General features: G+C 49.6%; 1 protein-coding gene across 1 annotated transcript in view; it reads left to right on the forward strand.

The window, feature by feature from the left end:
• The first annotated feature begins 269 nt into the window (after positions 1-269).
• The window catches only part of sema4ga (sema domain, immunoglobulin domain (Ig), transmembrane domain (TM) and short cytoplasmic domain, (semaphorin) 4Ga), a 25,220-nt gene continuing 6,456 nt past the window's right edge, over positions 270-19,033 (forward strand). The window contains exons 1-9 of the mRNA XM_076975275.1: positions 270-461; positions 5,295-5,606; positions 12,744-12,892; positions 13,963-14,025; positions 14,108-14,206; positions 14,329-14,422; positions 14,516-14,629; positions 14,753-14,907; positions 17,827-18,002. Coding sequence (XP_076831390.1) covers positions 5,462-5,606; positions 12,744-12,892; positions 13,963-14,025; positions 14,108-14,206; positions 14,329-14,422; positions 14,516-14,629; positions 14,753-14,907; positions 17,827-18,002 — 995 coding nt within the window. The 5' untranslated portion in view covers positions 270-461; positions 5,295-5,461. The remainder of the gene's footprint in view (positions 462-5,294; positions 5,607-12,743; positions 12,893-13,962; positions 14,026-14,107; positions 14,207-14,328; positions 14,423-14,515; positions 14,630-14,752; positions 14,908-17,826; positions 18,003-19,033) is intronic.

The following is a 19,033-nucleotide window of genomic DNA, read 5'->3' on the forward strand; positions in this document are numbered from 1 at the left end:
TTGAAGACATCTGATGGAAATCCCAGATCTACAGTTAAAGGTGTGAATGTGTTAAAACACTCAGTAGTACACTGAGGCTTCCAGAGGAAAAGTACCTTTCGTACAGATCTTCATCAGATGTGCGAGACCGGGCTTCCACATGCACAGCCGATGAAGGACCTGCGTCCGAAACTCAGTTTCTCTGGGAACCTTGTGTGCCACACTGCGGTTTTACTCCCGCCGCGCACACGCAACCGTGCGGGATCGACCACGTTCACCATTAACCTCACGCTCGAACTTCTGAATGAGCGGCCAACGTGTGAATCAGCAGCGTACGACAACTTGCGCAAGAGGGCGTGTTCGGTCGGGCTGCGCGCGGCTCGCGGCGGCGCACGGGCGCAATTACGCGCCAGCAGCGCCGGAGACGGGAGCGTTCCGCACGAGACTGGGAATAGAACGGAGGCGATAACCACGGCAACCAGGTGAGCTCGGACCTGTGGATGCGCTGAGAAGCACCGTTTATAGACGATACCTTTAGAGCAGGTCGAAAGGGAAGTCAAGTTTTCAAAACAGGGTTGTCTTGAAAGATCTGAAAGGTCTAAAATGGACTTTAGTTCCTTTTTTGGGTTATTTCATGTCTCGTCACATTGTAGGCAGCTGCGCGGACTCCGATCCTGGATCAGCAGCTTATTTTATGTTCCGTGAAGTTGTCTAACGATAGAACTAACCGAAAGTATATCGGGTAGTCTTCTTAAAGCCAACGTTAAACTACCGATCAGCCTTTAACCTGTAGTTATACGAAACGTGTTAATTATTAATTGCGTGTTAGCCTACACCTGAATTGTCCAGGAACTGATTCAAATTAAACTGTGGCTGCCTGGTATATGCTGTAGACAACGATGCTAATAGTTCTTATAATATGCATGATAATAGCCGACAGTCGTCAAATCCTGTAGTGCTGATTGATAATTTTCCTTGGTAATGGAATAATATTTATTTTATGGAAAGAATATTTAATAGTTGAAATGCCTTTTGGGATGAAATCTGGTGCTGCTACTATGCTGAACTATCACTATACCACTGGAGTCACACGGTTCTTTATGCTGTCAGTCTACTGGGTTTGGTACGTGGTTCTTGATCACCACACACACCGGCACTTTACTCCTTTCTTTGATGTCTGTTATCTCAAGGCGAGCACCATTGCTTGTGTGTTCTGTGTGCTCTGGGGCTCCTCAGGAACGCAGCTGGACAGATTCTCCGGCATGGAGATATTGTGGAGTGCGTAAGGCGACCAGGCAGTTCCAGCGGAACGGAACGGGCACCAGTCTCTTCCAGTAATTTCATGCATTGCTGCATGACGGTGTCAGACAACTACAGCAATAGCATCAAAGGAGGCTTATGCCCCCCAGCCAGACACCGGTGTATTATAGAGGAATGGCTCCCTAATCCAATCCCAGGCACCCGTTGTTGTTTTAAAATGATTCGTGCTTTCTTTGGCACACCTAGTTGAACTCAAACATTTTGGGTGCGATAATGAGTTGATAGAGCAGGAGAAATACTGGAACGCAAAGCCACGCGTCTGATTTTATTAACGTTTTTACTGTATGAAGCTAATTTCATGTTAAAGTTTGACAAGGGAGGCAGCTACATCGAAACTAAACTGAAGGTGGGTTTAGAGGCTTCCTGGTTCAGCTCTCTGGGTGGGGAATAGGGATATTTGACATATTGCTTCAAGGCTCTTGCAAGTACTTAACTGCTTAAAAGTTGCCCAATTTTAAAGCAGTTAAACGTGCAGTTAAAAGTAAAAAGAAATATTCAAGTTATTTTAACTTATTCTCAAAAAAGCAAATTAACTATAGCTAGGTAACAAAAAAGGGACAAAATAAAGTTACAGTTAAAAGCTGAGAAAGTTCCTTGTGTTTGACAGTGTAAGTATTTGCCAATGAGAACACTAGAAGGAAAAACAGAAAGATGACATTCATGCTTTTCTGCCTGACAAGGAATTGCCAATGTGACCTCTCTCCCTGTTAATTTCATTTATAATTCAAGAGTCACTTTTCATCTTTCACTGGCGAAAAACTAAGCTCTGCTCAACTCAGGATCCACACATACTGAGTGAGTAAATGAGATCAGTGTCACTTTTTTAAAAATCAACATGTCCCCTGTTTATTTTAGGCATTTATATATGCAAGAAAACCATTCCGTGTAACATGGCTTGGTTGTGAGTAATGTCTGATAGTGAGTGGTTGAAAGGTCAGAGCCGCCCCTCTGAATTTCGTTTGTCCTCTCTTAATGCACAGCCGAGATAAATGTTGTTAACCATAACTCATTCTTTTCCTGCTTGACGTAGACTGGAGATTTAAACAGAGAAGAGTTGAGATTAATAGGACCTTAAATTAATGGAGCTCCTGGCATTTATTTAAGTTCCTGTTCATGTGTCGTTTGTCCTAGTGCTACACAAAATTAGTTATTCTACCCCAGTTGTTAAAGTTAATGAAATGATTGAATTAGTAATGGTCCACCATAGTCCAAACTTGACTAAGCCTTAGACCTTCAGTTTCAATGCAACACATAACTGTTCCCCTGATTGTAACACATTCCAGTAGTGCTGATCTGAGGGTTGACAGTTGATGGTTTAAGAGGAGTTCTTCCTGTGTGATTGAGTAGTGGCAGACTGACCTTTTGAAGTGAATACGAATATGTGCGGTGTGACTGACAGCTGTTTAAAATGCGTGAGCGATCTGATGCAACCTGCACCCAGCTGAGCTGCAGACGCACCGCGCAGTCTGATCACCCAGCTGAGCTGCAGACGCACCGCGCAGTCTGATCAGTCTGATCACCCAGCTGAGCTGTAGGCGCACACCGCAGTCTGATCAGGCTACTACCACAGCTTTGCTCTTGCTTGTTTTGTTGTTGTTTATAAATCCTTGACTTGTAGATTAGAGTCTTGGTGGGTTCTTCACCGTCGAGTAAGTGTACTGGTCAGTTTTTTGTTTTTTTAAGACCGTATCTTCGATTGATCACTTTTCACATGCATTTAAGAGGTAGAATTGCATGGAGCAGCGTTCTCTGGTTTGAACAGCTGCATGTTGCGTGCAGGACCGGCCCCAGTGGTGTGTGTAAGTGGAAGATGGGTAACAGGACAGAGAGAGTGCTGCGGGTTTTGTGGAGGGTGCTGGAGGAGGCGTGTCTGTCCGAGCCCTCCCCCCCAAACCCCCCTCCCTCCCTCCCTCACACTGGGACGGTGGAGGGAGGGTACGATGGCATCCTTTCCCCTCTTTCCCGCTGTCTTGATATCCTTCTCTCCGCCTCATCAGAGATCAGAGCAGTGCAAGCAGTCTAGCCGACACTGGCCGCATGTTTAGATGTTACTGACTTGTTCTGTAATAAAACCTGACAAGTTGGATTTAAAGTACAAAGGTAACTGTTTCCTGAAAGGCACAGCTTACTGTCATATCTCTATATACTTTTTGAATGGAGTGGAAGTTGTAATTTTTTCTGATTTGTTTTGTAGGCATTTATGAAATTATGTGCATGTGATCACAGACTTGTACACAACAAAGAGCTGGTTTGAACACTACTGACAGCACGTACATCCTGATTGTTTAAACAGCAGTCTGGCCGTCTGTCTGCTACATGCGTGTAGCATTCACGCGCACTAGAGCAGTTCGCCTGTTTGTGCTTCTCCCCCCCCGAGGAGGAATTTAGAGGCATTTGGTGTCGGAATGACATTCCTGTGTCTTCGTGTTTTGTTTTGCTTGAGGTGCAACTTCCTGTTACACAGTGGCAAACGTGCACCTGTCCTCCGAGAACCAGCTGTGACACCCCCACTGTTGTCATGGAGACAGTACGGCAGCAGAAAGCAGTTGTGATCTGTGTAAGAGCGATGCTGAGCCATGAAACTTGCCAGGTCTGCTTGCCTGAAGTCAGCATGTGTGTGTGTGTGTGTGTGTGTGTGTGTGTATGTGTGTTGGGGGGGATGGGGGGGCATAGTAGCCAGAAAGAGAAGAAAATGGAGCCTGAAAAAGTCAGGGAAGACTGTGTACATGACACAGCTGTTTGTGGGGGATTCATTAAGAGGGGAATGAGAAGTAAGCAGCATGGGAACATGGCCTCTTAAGGAGAGAGAGGGACAGAGGGAGCGAGGGAGGGAGAGAGAGAGAGAGAGAGAGAGAGAGAGAGAGAGAGAGAGAGAGAGAGAGAGAGAGAGGGGGAGCGAGGGAAGGAGAGAGAGAGAGAGAGAGAGAGAGAGAGAGAGAGAGAGAGAGGGGGAGCGAGGGAAGGAGAGAGAGAGAGAGAGAGAGTCTGAAAGCAAACTCTGTTCATCTAGTGTGCAAGCTTGTTTAATAGAAACAGGCAGAGTGAGTGTGTTTATATTAAGATGAGAAGGAGTATTTGGAGTGTTGATAGAAGAGGGGGATTGTGGGAAGGCAACTGTTCCTCTAAATCTCATCACATAAAATGCATTTGGGGAGGTTGCCCATGGCAACACCCTGGAGTTGCCATGAGTGACAGACACGAGAGAAACACGTGGACGAGGGGGGATAGCAAATATTATCTCTAGAGTGAGTGTAGCCATAAAACATTGAAATTCTCCACCTCTCTGTTATCAGCTTCTGAAGGATTTAACTTGGAGCAATCACTTACGTCATATCCATCATCTTATAGGTAAAAAGAAGCTACTTCAGAGGGAGATTTATTGGGTTTTGGGTTTATTGGCCAAATTGGTCAGTGCCTTTGGACACAGCGAAGAGTGGCCCATCAGTCCTTGACCTGTGTGCACACCTGTGGATGCGTTGACAGAGGTTGCTACCGTTTTATAACTCATCTTGCCATAAAAACACACTTCAGGCTTTCTGCGGTCTTAATGGAAATTTTACTTTCATTTTCTTTCTTGTCCACTCACATAAACATTTTCATTCGGTTTCATTTCTGCCACTTTAAGCATCCTGCTCCATAGCGTTGCCCTTTAAAGCAGCCTGCTCCATAGCGTTGCCCTTTTAAGGTCACACAGGAGTTTGAGGATCTCGCCTGTCTGCTTTTTCTCAGCTTCGCTTTGAGCTGCAGCTCCTGTTGAACATCGTCCTCACTCAGCAGCCCGGCCTGGTGCCCAGGGCAGGCTGTGCCTCAGTGCAGACATCCAGGCCCGGCCCGGCCTGGTGCCCAGGGCAGGCTGTGCCTCAGTGCAGACGTCCAGGCCCGGCCCGGCCTGGTGCCCAGGGCAGGCTGTGCCTCAGTGCAGGCGGGCCCGTCCTGGTCCGTCCTCAGGGCCTTTGCTCATCTGGTTGGTTTCTGTGCCTTATTCTTTTATTTAGATTCCACATCTAAGGAGGACGATGAGGAGTGAGAGGAGCGATCACCAGAGTGAGAGGAGTGTATTGGAGTGAGAGGAGTGTATTGGAGTGAGAGGAGCGACCCTGACGAGGGGGGTGGGGTGGTGAACTTGAGGTGCTCCCCCCTCCTGGGCGACCCAGCAGTGAGGATGAAGATGAGGAGGAGGATGAGCAGCTCTGTGTCATGGCTGCGCTTCCTGCAGCTACTCTGCAGCCTGACGGCCCTGTGGGCGTATCCCTTCAGACCTCCTCTGGACCTGGACGTGACTCCCAGAACCACTGTCTTCTACGATGGTATGAACCAATCGTTTCTTAACTGTGTGTGTGTGTGTGTGTGTGTGTGTGTGTGTGTGGCTGAGAGAGGTGTGTGTGTGTGTGTGGTTGAGAGAGGTGTGTGTGTGTGAGTGGGGCGGGGTGTGTGTGTGTGTGGTTGAGAGAGGTGTGTGTGTGGGGGGTGTGTGTGTGTGTGTGGTTGAGAGGTGTGTGTGTGTGTGTGTGTGTGTGTGTGTGTCTGTCTGTCTGTCTGTTTGTGTGTGTGTGGTTGAGAGAGTATATTGGATTCTTCTACTTGTATGTGGCTTCTGAGTGGCTTATATCTTATAAGTGTACAAGTAGTAAACCTGTTATTTTATTGAAGAAACTCCTGTCTAATTTAAATTCCTGCACAATAATAACTTTAACCGCAAGGTTCAGAGTACGAGGTGATTCGAGATTTCCTTTTATTTCCTTGAGTTCTCCAGCGGTGGAGAAGGTGGGGCATTGAGTGTTTAAACACAGAGCGCCAGTGAAGGTTTGGCTGTCCAAGGTCTTGCAGGCTACAGAAGCAGAGGATGAGGGTTATGGGACAGTCACTGGGGGGACGGGCGGTCCAGGTCTTTCTACAGAGGCCGTCAAACTGCTGTCATTCCACAGTCCTGGGGAGGGTCTCCTGGGGAGGGTCTCCTGGGGAGGGTCTCCTGATTCTGACCCACAACTCTGGCCTCTTCTCATGGAGAATGTGTTGGGAACCCTTGAATTCACAACCAGACTGGCAAAGTTAAACTGGCTTTGCAGCATCCACTGAAGTTTATAAGCTATGGAGGATATGTTTCTTCTCCTTCAGCAGTGAGTGATGATAGTGCTGATGTAAATTGTAAGGGTGAGTGTGTGAGTGTGTGTGTGTGTGTGTGTGTGTGTGTGTGTGTGTGTGTGTGTGTGTGTGTGTGTGTGTGTGAGTGTGTGTGAGTGTGTGTGTGTGTGTGTGTGTGTGAGTGAGTGTGTGAGTGTGTGTGGGTGTGTGGGTGTGTGGGTGTGTGGGTGTGTGTGTGTGTGAGTGTGTGTGAGTGTGTGTGTGTGTGAGTGTGTGAGTGTGTGGGTGTGTGGGTGTGTGGGTGTGTGAGTGTGTGGGTGTGTGTGAGTGTGTGAGTGTGTGGGTGTGTGGGTGTGTGAGTGTGTGAGTGTGTGAGTGTGTGGGTGTGTGGGTGTGTGAGTGTGTGGGTGTGTGAGTGTGTGTGTGAGTGTGTGTGTGAGTGTGTGTGTGAGTGTGTGTGTGGGTGTGTGTGTGTGGGTGTGTGTGTGGGTGAGTGTGTGTGTGTGTGTGAGTGTGTGAGTGTGTGAGTGTGTGAGTGTGTGTGAGTGTGTGGGTGTGTGAGTGTCTGCATGTGTAGACGTGTGGGTATTTGTATGCTAATGTATGGATGTAATCTTATCTTACTATCATTCATCTCAGGATCCACCCACACTTGGCATCCCCTTCATTTTTCTCTACCCTGTAGCATACACACCTCCCAGAAATGCACCTCTCTGTAGCACACACACCTTTTAGAAACACACCTCCCTCTAGCATACACACCTCCCAGAAATGCACCTCCCTACACACCTCCCAGAAATGTACCTCCCTGTAGCACACACACCTCCCAGAAACACACCTCCCTGTAGAACACACACCTCCCAGAAACACACCTCCCTGTAGAACACACACCTCCCAGAAACACACCTTCCTGTAGCACACACACCTCCCTGTAGCACACACACCTCCCAGAAACACACCTCCCTGTAGCACACACACCTCCCTGTAGCACACACACCTCCCAGAAACACACCTCCCTGTAGCACACACACCTCCCTGTAGAACACACACCTCCCTGTAGCACACACACCTCCCTGTAGAACACACACCTCCCTGTAGTACACACACCTCCCTGTAGAACACACACCTCCCTGTAGCACATATTCAATATTTTTGTGCCAGCCATGGATAAATCTATTCATTGAGTTACTTAGCAACTCCTCCAGCATTTACCTGCATCACTCACGTCTAGCGAGGAGGTCACGTGACTTCACCGGCTTCACGTGCCACATCATCATTTCATTTAGTGATCACGTGTGCATAGATTAGAGGAGATTTGCAGGAATGAGAGACATCATGTAGTCTAATGAGCATTGAACTTCAGGAGGAAGGGAGAAAGAGAGAGAGAGAGAGAGAGAGAGAGAGAGAGAGAGAGAGAGAGAGAGAGAGAGAGAGAGAGAGAGAGAGAGAGAGAGAGAGAGTGTGTTCACACAAGTCTGAACGATTATACAAATGGTGGTGAATCTGTTTTATAGAGCAAAAAATATGAAATGTGATGCAACACAATGTAAATTTCAGAGGTCAGTTCTGGTCATACTTGCATGGACCAAACTGTACCACAGAACAAAGATGACAAACTCATGACGGGGGTTAGATGTTTCCTTTCTCAGATCTTTAAGAGATCATACCAAATCCCTCCAATACTGGACCTTTATCAGTGAACCTTTGAAACCACTACAAAACCTGTCAGAACCTGTAAATCACACTCAGCTCCTTTGACCTTCTGTCACGTCACGCAACACGCTGCACGTACTACAGCTGACTGAGGCACGTGCACTCTGTGTCTGTGCCAGAGGAAGACTCGTCCATCTCGGGAGGTGCAGTAGATAATGTCAAAGTAATGACTCATGTTGCATGTTCTCAAAATAGTTATCACAACAAAACTACTTTCCATGCAGCTAAATATGATCTAAGCCCAGCATCGGTAGATGAAGCTACACAGAGACAAACAAAACATGCAGTTTATGTCTATATTATCTCTTCTGGGGAGTGAACAGCCAACCAGAAAACTCCCTCACGAACGACGGACCGCTGATGTCTGTTCAACATGCACGACTACCCAAAATATCACCGATGAGCCAACAGTGTAGAAGATGCGGCCCTGAGAACAGCACAAGGTGCACTTGACCCGGCCGGCTCGGAGGCGAGCGTGGGGCCCGGTCACGGCCGTGTAATGGCGGCCAGTCAGCTGGAGATACAGAGAGTAGATACATCGCATAATGTTACGATGTAATTTTATTGCAACATTAATTATGCCTTATGTTCAGAATCGTAGCATCATAAAATAGCTGCATGTTTTGAATTTCACTATGCTAGAGCTGTATTTCTTCACCCTTACCTGATGTACACGATTGTTATTAACGTCAGCTAACTGCAGCGCCTTGTCAGTAAAGCATTATTGACCAGGCCAGAAAATGAAGGTGAGAAATAGATGGTTGAAGAAAGGCAGAGTAGTGCAACGTAGGGAGGAAAACTGTGTTTGAGTGCAACGAAACTGCATTAGGTGGAGAGGAAGAGGAAGAGGAAGATCTCATTCCATGAGTAGAGGCAGACGACCCCAGTGTGCTTCCTGTAGATCCTCCCAGCCCGAGCAATTACTTCAGCTCACACACAAAGCAATAGTGGGGCTGAGAAAATATTGTATTGTGATCATATTGCAGCATATTAGATCTGCAATTTGTCTCCAGATATAATCAAAACACATGTCTGAGGTGTAGATTAGATCTAGCTAAAGCACGGCCTGCTTTATTATGAACAAAACGATTCGTGTTTGGATCAAGTGAGCGCTGTGAACGTCTGAGAATGGTCAGGACAATCGCTGCACACAACACACACCTGTAACTCATTAAGGGGTTAGATGCATCAGTGTTTCTAAATAGCCAGAGAATGAGTTGTTTATTTGAGCTTATTGCTCACAGGTGAGTGCATGTCTGCTCACATCTCCTGTGGTCATGCGGGAGGGACCTGGTTAATGCCAGCACACATTCATGTTGTTTACATTTAGTCTTCCTGGTTAATGCCAGCATAAAAGCCTTGGGGTGACTGAAGATGACTCAGTGCTTAAAGGAACCGTGTCCAGCGTGCAGCCGTAATGGCCATGCTAATCTGCCCAGATGCTCTGAGAGCTCCAGTTCCTGCTAGTTTAGTTCAGCGTTGGGTGTGTGTGTGTGGGCAGTGGTTGATGACCCAGTGTGGTCTGGTTCAGTGGTTCAGGCCACGGTGTTCTGGGAGGAAGGTCCCACTGCCTATCCTCCCAATGGGAGAACAGCATGAACGGAATGAGGCTTCTAGAATGAACACCGAAAATACAAACAAAAACCCCTGAACATGTGGAACACGCCCGCGCACACACACTCACTCACTCACTCACTCACTCACTCACTCACTCACTCACTCACTCACTCACTCACTCACTCTCTTTCTCTCTCATACTCTCACTCCCCCCTCTCACTCTCTCTTTTTGTCTTTTTTTCTTAAATTGAGATTTCAAATCAAACTCTCTTGCCCTGTCAGTGGTTAATATGGAGTGGTGTTCTCTCTCTCTCTCTCGCTCCAAAATTAATTCTTTCTGTTTTTCTTTTTTTTCTTTTGTCAAATATATATACACATTTAAAGATTCGAATTGGAAATGATTAACTTGATTAACTTGGAGCCACACAAACTGATTCATATCTTGGACCTCATGCTGACCATCTAATTATAAGTGGGAGCTTCTCACATGAACAGGAAGTGGTGTTTTAGAAGATGGGTATGTGTGTATGGATGGGTGAGGAGTGGCTTATCTTAATCCTCCGCTAAGCTCCTTAAGAAACCGGAATGTGGAGATTGTCATCAATACGCAGATATCTTATCTGAGAATAGTCACTATGTGTAATTCAAGATTGTGTGTGTGTTTACAGGTCAGGTGTTGTAGATGGTATTGTATGTGCTCTTTGGGTTTGTCCAGCTGGTTCAGGTACAGTATGGGGGTTGTACTTTCTGTCTCACCTTAATCTATGAGTCACAGGTGCTGGATTACCAGCACCAGCCTGACAGCAAAAAAGGTTTATTAGTCCTCATGGGTTCTTAGAGCCCAGACACTGAAAAGGCTCAGTGTGTAACCCTGTTCTACAAGCATTTCTAGAGTGGGGGTGGATACCGGGTTTCTGTCTGTGATTACATCATCATTACATTTTACCTCAGGTTTAGGTTTGGCTCCTTTAGACACAGTGAAAGCTACTTTACAGTGTCCATATAACCGCTGTCTGGTCTACAATTCACTTATCACTTATCACCGCCTTTGAAATGCTTCTCATTCATCATGTGGACAATAATAAAACATAGTGTGTGTGTTATGTGCATGCCAAATACAGGCCACATGGAATTAACATTAACTTTATAAAACAAGAAGCCCATTATTTAAGTAATAACAGGTTTATAACACATAATAAGGTTTATCAACACAGAACAAAAGGCTCCATCTAGTTAATTCTTCAGTAGTTTGTTTAAGTGTCTGTGTTTGTTCAAGCTTCCGCCTTTAGCGTGAATCTCCACCGGACAGGTTTGAGGTGTCCTGTCATGAGTGCGTTACTGCTGTGGCGTTTTAAGCCCTCAGACGTTCTTTCTTTTTGACCGGTGGGATGTGCTTGATTTGCTGAGCAGAAACAATCGCTAAAGAACAATTTTCAGTTGCTCCCTGTCTAAATAGTTCGTTCTAAGAAGTCTTAAGGTCTGTCTAGTTAACCACTGCTTACTTTTGTCCTGTGTTGTGTCCTGCTGTGTTAATACTACATCAGGATGGAGGTCACAGTAGATTACCTGGACAAAGAGCCCATACCTGTGGCGTCTGTTCACAGGTGTTTTGAGGGCACTCACTGTCACACTCCCTGGGTTTCCTGCTCAGTTAGTAAGGACACACAGTTGATGTTTTTTCACCAAACTGTTTGGCAATTGCCCCGTGGCTCTATCCAGCTTTGTGGAGGTCTACAATTTAGTCTCTGGTGTCTTTGGACAGCTCTTTGGTCTTAGCCATGTTAGTAGTTGGAGTCTTACTGATTGTGTGGGGTGGACAGGTGTCTTTATACAGCTAACGACCTCAAACAGGTGCTTCTAATTTAGAATAATGAGTGGAGGTGGACGTTTTAGAGGCGGACTTTTTTAGATGATGTCTCTCACAGTGCACACGCACCTAAGATGAACATTTCAGAGCCCTCCGTGATTTCTAAGTGGGAGAACTTTAGGCACACAACTTCTGAGTCATTGTTAAGGTGTGTTTTATCACTCCCTCTTCTGATGTATCAGTGTGATTTATTGACTCAATGGCTGTGACTATGTACAGTACTGAACTTTGAATTCCCTACAATATATTGCACATTGTTACTGCTGACTCTGTTCTGACTAATCTGTTTTTTTTTTTTTTTTTTTTTGCTTGTGTGTTGTATTCTGATCTATGTTATCTTTGGTTTGTTTTTGCATATGTTTGTGGGTCTGTGCGTGCGTGCACACACACATTTTTGTGGTGTATTGTGCTATCTGTTTGTGGAAAACTCTGAGATAGTTTTGTCAATGTTTTGTAGATAAGGTTAGTCTCAAACACATATGCATACAACTGACATCCCTAGAGAATAAGCGTATGAACTCTGAGTGAGAGCTTGAAGCAGGTTATGAGCAGTTTTTATTGAGAGAACAGTAAGGCAACGCTGTGTGAGGCGTTTTGTTTGTGTGGAGCACTACAGAAGGAAACGCTAGAGCTATGTCAGCTGGGAGGCAGTGAGTCACTACACTTGCGCTCTGTTTCTCTGTGTCTGTCTGTCTCTTTCACTCTCTCTGTCTCTCTCACTGAGAGACTTGACTGTCTCTCACTCTCTGTCTCTCTCTGTCTGTCTCTCTCACACTAGGTCTCTCTCTCTGTCTGTCTCTCTCTCTCTCTCTCTGTCTGTCTCTCTCCCTCTGACACCCTTCAGTTTTGTTTGACATGCTTCTCCCACCTGCTGATTGAAGACTGTTAATGGGGATCAGGATGCAGAATACAATCTGTGCCTCACTGCACATAGAAGTGTTCCTGCCAGAGGCGCCCACACAGGAGAGGAAGGGTGTGAAGTGTGCGTGTGTGTGTGTGTGTGTGTGTGTGTGTGTGTGTGTGACTTCTTTTCCACCATCAATAGAAAAACACAAACATTCCCGTCGCCAGCAGAATGGATTTGTGTAAAGAGAACGGAAACATGACAACAATAGTGTAACAGCTCCACTTACCTTGTACTGGAAACGTCCTTCATGTGTGTGTGTGTGTGTGTGTGTGTGTGTGTGTGTGTGTGTGTGTGTGTGTGTGTGTGTGTGTGTTTCAGGTCTGTGGGGGTGCAGACGATTTAGTGACACAGCCCTGAACTACAGTACGCTGCTGCTGGAGGAGGAAGCTGGTGTGCTCTACGTGGGGGCGAGAGGAGCTCTGTACGCGCTGTCTGCCTCCAACATCTCCTCCACCTCCAGACGCGCCGTGAGCACCGCCCGCTCGCACCACCCGCTCACACCACCCGCTCACACCACCCGCTCGCACCACCCGCTCGCACCTCCCGCACCACCCGCACGCACCACCCGCTCACACCACCCGCTCACACCACCCGCTTGACCCGCCCGCTCACACCGCCCGCTCACACCGCCCGCTCACACCACCCGCTCGCACCACCCGCTCGCACCACCCGCTTGACCCGCCCGCTCACACCACCCGCTCGCACCACCCGCTCGCACCACCCGCTCCACCCGCCCGCTCACACCACCCGCTCGCACCACCCGCTCGCACCTCCCGCACCACCCGCACGCACCACCCGCTCACACCACCCGCTCACACCACCCGCTTGACCCGCCCGCTCACACCGCCCGCTCACACCACCCGCTCGCACCACCCGCTCGCACCACCCGCTCGCACCACCCGCTTGACCCGCCCGCTCACACCACCCGCTCGCACCACCCGCTCGCACCACCCGCTCGCACCACCCGCTCCACCCGCCCGCTCGCACCACCCGCTCGCACCACCCGCTCACACCACCCGCTCACACCACCCGCTCACACCACCCGCTCCACCCGCCCGCTCGCACCACCCGCTCGCACCACCCGCACGCACCACCCGCACGCACCACCCGCTCGCACCACCCGCTCGCACCACCCGCTCGCACCGCCCGCACGCACCACCCGCTCACACCACCCGCTCACACCGCCCGCACGCACCACCCGCTCACAACCGCCCGCTCGCACCACCCGCTCACACCACCCGCTCGCACCGCCCCGCACGCACCACCCGCTCACACCACCCGCTCACACCACCCGCACGCACCACCTGCTCACACCACCCGCATGCACTACATGTTTCAGTGTCCTTCACTAATCTTTGACTTGTGATGAACCCTATGAGTCATACACCCTGCCTAACTATGCATGAAAAAGTGGTCAGAATAATGTAAAAAAAAAAAGATGTTTACACGCTTGAGAAATCATAGGAGACGCATCACATGAGAATGTGACTTGATAAGATTGTAGTACGAGAAACCTGTTAATATTTCACTTGTGCAGATCGACTGGGAGGCACGAGATGACCAGAAGCAGCTGTGTCTGAACAAGGGGAGAGACAACACGGTCAGAAAGTTCCGTCTGCCGCCTTCATCCACACCTCTCACTGCTCTCCCCATCACTGACACACGTCCGTTCCCCATTACAGACGGAGTGTTTCAATCACATCCGCTTCCTGCAGAGGTTCAACTCCACCCACCTGTACACCTGTGGCACGCACGCTTTCAGTCCACTGTGTGTGTATATTGTAAGTAGGACCACAAATGTTAAATGTGGTTTTTCTGATGTAACACCGAAGTGCGCTTGAGACAGTACTCGCCCGGAGGGTTTCAGGGTGAATGATGTGCATGTTCTCCTGTGCTTTTCCAGGACATTGGAGACTTTAAGATCTCCTCTGCGTTTGAAGAGGGTCGGGAGAAGTGCCCGTATGACCCTGCTAAAGGCTACACCGGCCTGATTGCTGGTAAGATGGTTATCACCAGCCATATATACATGGCCTTTCTGTCCTATTTCCCATAATGCCTTTCCTGAATCTTGGACCCGTCCCTCCTGTCAGATGGACAGATGTACACAGCCTCCCAGTACGAGTTCTGGAGCTCCCCAGACATCCGCAGGAACTCTCCGAACCCCACCCTGAAGACGGAGGACGCCCCCACCCGCTGGCTTCACGGTCAGTCCCGAGCAGCAGGCGACAAGCGTGTGTGCCGTGTTTCATCCGTTCAGGGTGCACGTGGACAGCCGCGTGTCCCCGCCCCGGGTCCCCAGCCGTAAGTCTTGGTGCGTTCCCTTGCAGAGGCTGACTTTGTGGGCTCGGCGCTGCTGAAGGAGAGCGTGAACAGCTCCGCTGGGGATGACGACAAGGTCTACTTCTTCTTCACGGAGAAGAGCGAGGAGCACAGCCCGCTGTTCAGCCACAGCTCAGTGGCGCGCGTGGCACGCGTGTGTAAGGTACGAGGCTCACGCGCCCGGCGCACGCGCCCGGCACACGTCTCTAACCTCTCAGACCCCAGCTTCCCCCGTGATGGATGTCGGGGAGCTCAACACCGACAGTTCATTTGCCGAAGTGCCGATGAAGTTCTGGCTGGCCCACATTTTCCCTCAGAACGTGTCTTTGCATAACTGAAATTAATTTAGATTTTGTGAAATGATCTAATTAGATCTTTATCCACTCGAATGCTTGAATACTCACCAGAATTCAGTTCAAACATTATACTTGAGCATATATTCACAAACACACCTACTGGAATGGAGTGTGAGTGTGAGTGTGAGTGTGAGTGTGAGTGTGAGTGTGAGTGTGAGTGTGAGTGTGAGTGTGAGTGTGTGCGAGTGTGAGTGAGTGTGTGCGAGTGTGTGAGTGAGTGTGTGCGAGTGTGCGAGTGTGTGAGTGAGTGTGTGCGAGTGTGTGCGTGTGTGTGCGAGTGTGTGCGTGTGTGTGTGCGTGTGTGTGCGTGTGTGTGTGTGCGTGTGTGTGCGTGTGTGTGCGTGCGAGTGCGTGCGAGTGCGTGCGAGTGTGTGCGAGTGTGTGCGTGTGTGCGCGTGTGTGTGTGTGTGTGTGAGTGTGTGTGAGTGTGTGTGAGTGTGTGTGTGTGTGTGTGTGTGTGTGTGTGTGTGTGTGTGTGTGTGTGTGTGCGAGTGTGTGTGTGTGTGTGTGTGTGTGTGTGTGTGTGTGTGTGTTTTGTTTGCATGTGCTCGAGCACCACTTCTCAGCAGGGAGAACAGTTTGCCCTCTTCATTTCAAGTGTGTCTCCGCCCCTAGCGATGGCGTTGGTGCCGAACGTCTCTCTGGCTTACGCATCTTTTGTCCGGGAGCTTCCATCTTCACCGACCAATCACAGAACACCTCACGCTCTGGGGTTTACGCCCGGCGCTCCCCGACCGCGCCGTGCTCGTGTCTGTTCTTTGTCTATTCGCTCGTCACGCTCGTCATGATAAAGCTCCGCCTCCGCCACGCTCACTTCGTGAAGCTTCCTCCCGCTGGAAGCTTCGTAGTGAGGCAGGATGCTCCGGTCTGGCTGCCATGACGATCCTGGCACGGCCTTCAAGGTCGGGAGGCAGCCTGTTGCTTATTTAATGCTGCAGTGACAGTGACGAGTTCGCACAGAACTACAACTCCCATCATGCCTCTCCAAACTCCAGCTGCTCCCATTGGCTGAATACCGACCTGGTTGCTCTCGGCCTCCAGCTCTAGTGGCAGACGCTCGTCTGTCCCACTGAGCCCTCACTCGGCCCGGCGCCCATTTCACACCAGACACGAGAAGCTCGGGATATTTATGACAGCGTTGCTAACGGGGCACTGGTCACTTTTTGTGTCAGCTACCTGTGTGATAAATAACTCGACATATTGGAAAATGGCTCTGTCTGTGATTCGTGCAGGACGTTTGGTTCTCTGTTTACTGACGCAGGGCCACATCCTGCCAGCAGGGGGGAGGTCCCACTCCGTGCGTGTGATGACCCTGGCGGGACGCCGGCCGCCTCTCCCCCTCCCTCATCCAGCCCACAGCAGGGTCGCTTTAATGAGGAGATTACGCTTCATTATCCGCATGCTTGCGGTGAAATGCACTATAAACACACATGCGCTGAGGCTTCGCAGAAAGTCAAATTACAAACACAATGTCCTCCGCAAATAAAACCAGGATGTGCATCCGAATGTGCTTGGTTTCAGCATTTTTTGTTTGTTCGTTAATATTTGTTAATGTGTTAATATGGCCACAGTTCCTGAAGAGAATTTGTAGGTGTTTAGAATGATTTTATTTTTAATTCTTAAACTTTTAAACCACACATTAACAGGTCACAGTCAAGGCTTCTGTAGCTGCAGACACTTTCTCTAACAAGTTTGCGTCAGAAACGCCTCCTTCCACCTACACTGGACACCACACTCAGCACATCTCTCTCATGTACAATTGTAGACTGTAGCCTGCACCTGGAAACACAGCCACACACCCACCTCCACGTTCACCGACGCTCAGTTTCTAAACAAAGGGCCACATTCAGCCCCCTAGCATATGGGTGCCGGAGCTCTATTTGTCCAGCAGTGACATGGAGACCCAGTCCTGGGGGTGGTGCTGGGGGTCATGTCTGCATGTTTCTGGAGGTTTCTTTGTCGCATTAGTGTCACTGCAGAGTTCTGGTAGGAATTCAGACTCGAGTCGTTCCAGCGGACGACCCACCCTCTTTGTGTGGAGCTGCTGTGGTCACGTGTTCCTCTGCTGTCCGGGGTGTTGGGCCTGTTTCAACACAGAGGCCCGAGGGAGGTACCAGACCGGGCGAACGCGCCTGCTGAGCCGTTTGGCAGCGAGTGCAATAAGTGTGTCCTCCTCCGGGGAGGCGGCGTGCAAATTACATTTACTCCCTCCACCTGACGGGATGTACAACGTCTTCCTTAAGGAAAAAAAAGGCCCAATCCAATCTGTTCTCATTTCCCACCGTCCTGCTGACAGCAGAATACAGCAGCAGTGCCGAGAGCCAGTGAGTGTTGGGCCATTGAGGACGCAGAGGCACTCCTGCCTTTAAATGGGCTGCACGATTGGCCCCAGTCTCGGTTTGTACTAATAGAATTTAAGGTTGAGTTTCGCAGCGCTGAAGAAACCTGTGGGCTTCACGCGCTGAAGTCTTGCTCCTGCTTGAGTGAACTCTCAAGTGCAGGAAATGGTCAATGTCTATGAAATATTAAATGTTTAATCTTTTACATATATAGCATCAATATTAAGACCTGTCCAGAGTACTTAATGGAGCCGGACACGTTAATTCCGTTCATTGATTTTCTTTCTGCGTTTAATGTGTCTGCTTGCAGGTTCTGCCCGTGGTGTGTTAGTGTGTATGTTGGTGTGTGTTCACCTCCTCTTTGCTCACTCTGCTCCTGTCCTGCAGAGTGACCGTGGAGGCCGCCTGACCCTACAGAAGAAGTGGACGTCCTTCCTGAAGGCTCGCCTGGTGTGTTCTCTGCCCGCCTACGAGTTCCACTTCAACGTGCTGCGTGGCGTGTTCGTTCTGGAGGACACCGGCTCCCACGATGCCGTGCTCTACGCCATCTTTGGCCTGGAGTGGTAAGCGTGTGGGCACCTTCCCTTTTGTGCAGTCTGGTGCCTTTTATCACTGGCGGAGATCCAGCCCACACTCCCAGCTCTGAGTCCCCGCCCCAGCCGAGCCAGAACCGCTATCCTCCAGGAGGTAAAGCCGCACGACTTCGCTCCGCGTCTGGAGACGAGTGTGTGGGATCCACCTCGGCAGCCGTATGAGGAAGCGCCAGCCGGGCTGGTACTGGTTTTGAACGTGGGGGCGGCTGTAGTGCCAGGCTGCTCTGCTAGGGGGCGCTAGTCTGGGCCAGGGCTTCATGCTCGCTCGGAACACAGAACATGGCCGACAGGCCTCTCGGCCTGCCTGGAAGGCGTGTTATCTTTTATTGATAAGCAGATCGACCTTGCGGAGGAGATGTGAAAATGTGTCGGAGTAAAAAACCTGTGTGTGTGTGTGTGTGTGTGTGTGTGTGTAGTTGTAGTCTGTAGCATCTACTGCTTGCTTCTCCGTGCCAGAACACTGTATCTAATGGTTTCTGACTAATAAATGTTGAGCTGAGATACGACATTAGCAAAAAGCTTCAAAGTGGCCCAAGCTGAGTTGTGTGTGAGGGGGCGAGGGGGCGAGGGGTTGAGGGGGCGAGGGGGTGAGGGGGCGAGGGGGCGAGGGGGCGAGGGGGCGAGGGGGTGTGTTTTTGTGGCCGTGGGGTCAGAAGACTGACTGCTTCTGTGAGTTGAGCTCTGAGAGATGGACACGTAGACAGAGATGTGCACACTGTCCCCTGACTGAGAAACAACAAACGATGGGGCAGAGATGAAAGAAGAGAGGACAGAGAGAGAGAGGGAGAGAGGAGAGAGGGAGAGAGGAGAGAGAGAGAGAGGGAGAGAGGGAGAGAGGGAGAGAGGGAGAGAGAGAGAGAGGGGGGAGGGAGAGGGAGAGAGAGAGGGAGAGAGAGAGAGAGAGAGAGAGAGAGAGGGAGAGAGAGAGGGGGGAGGGAGAGAGAGAGGGGGAGAGAGAGAGGGAGAGAGAGAGAGGGAGAGGGAGAGGGAGAGAGGGAGAG

This window comes from Brachyhypopomus gauderio, chromosome 15, assembly GCF_052324685.1.
Source record: "Brachyhypopomus gauderio isolate BG-103 chromosome 15, BGAUD_0.2, whole genome shotgun sequence".
Classification (NCBI taxonomy): Eukaryota; Metazoa; Chordata; class Actinopteri; order Gymnotiformes; family Hypopomidae; genus Brachyhypopomus; species Brachyhypopomus gauderio.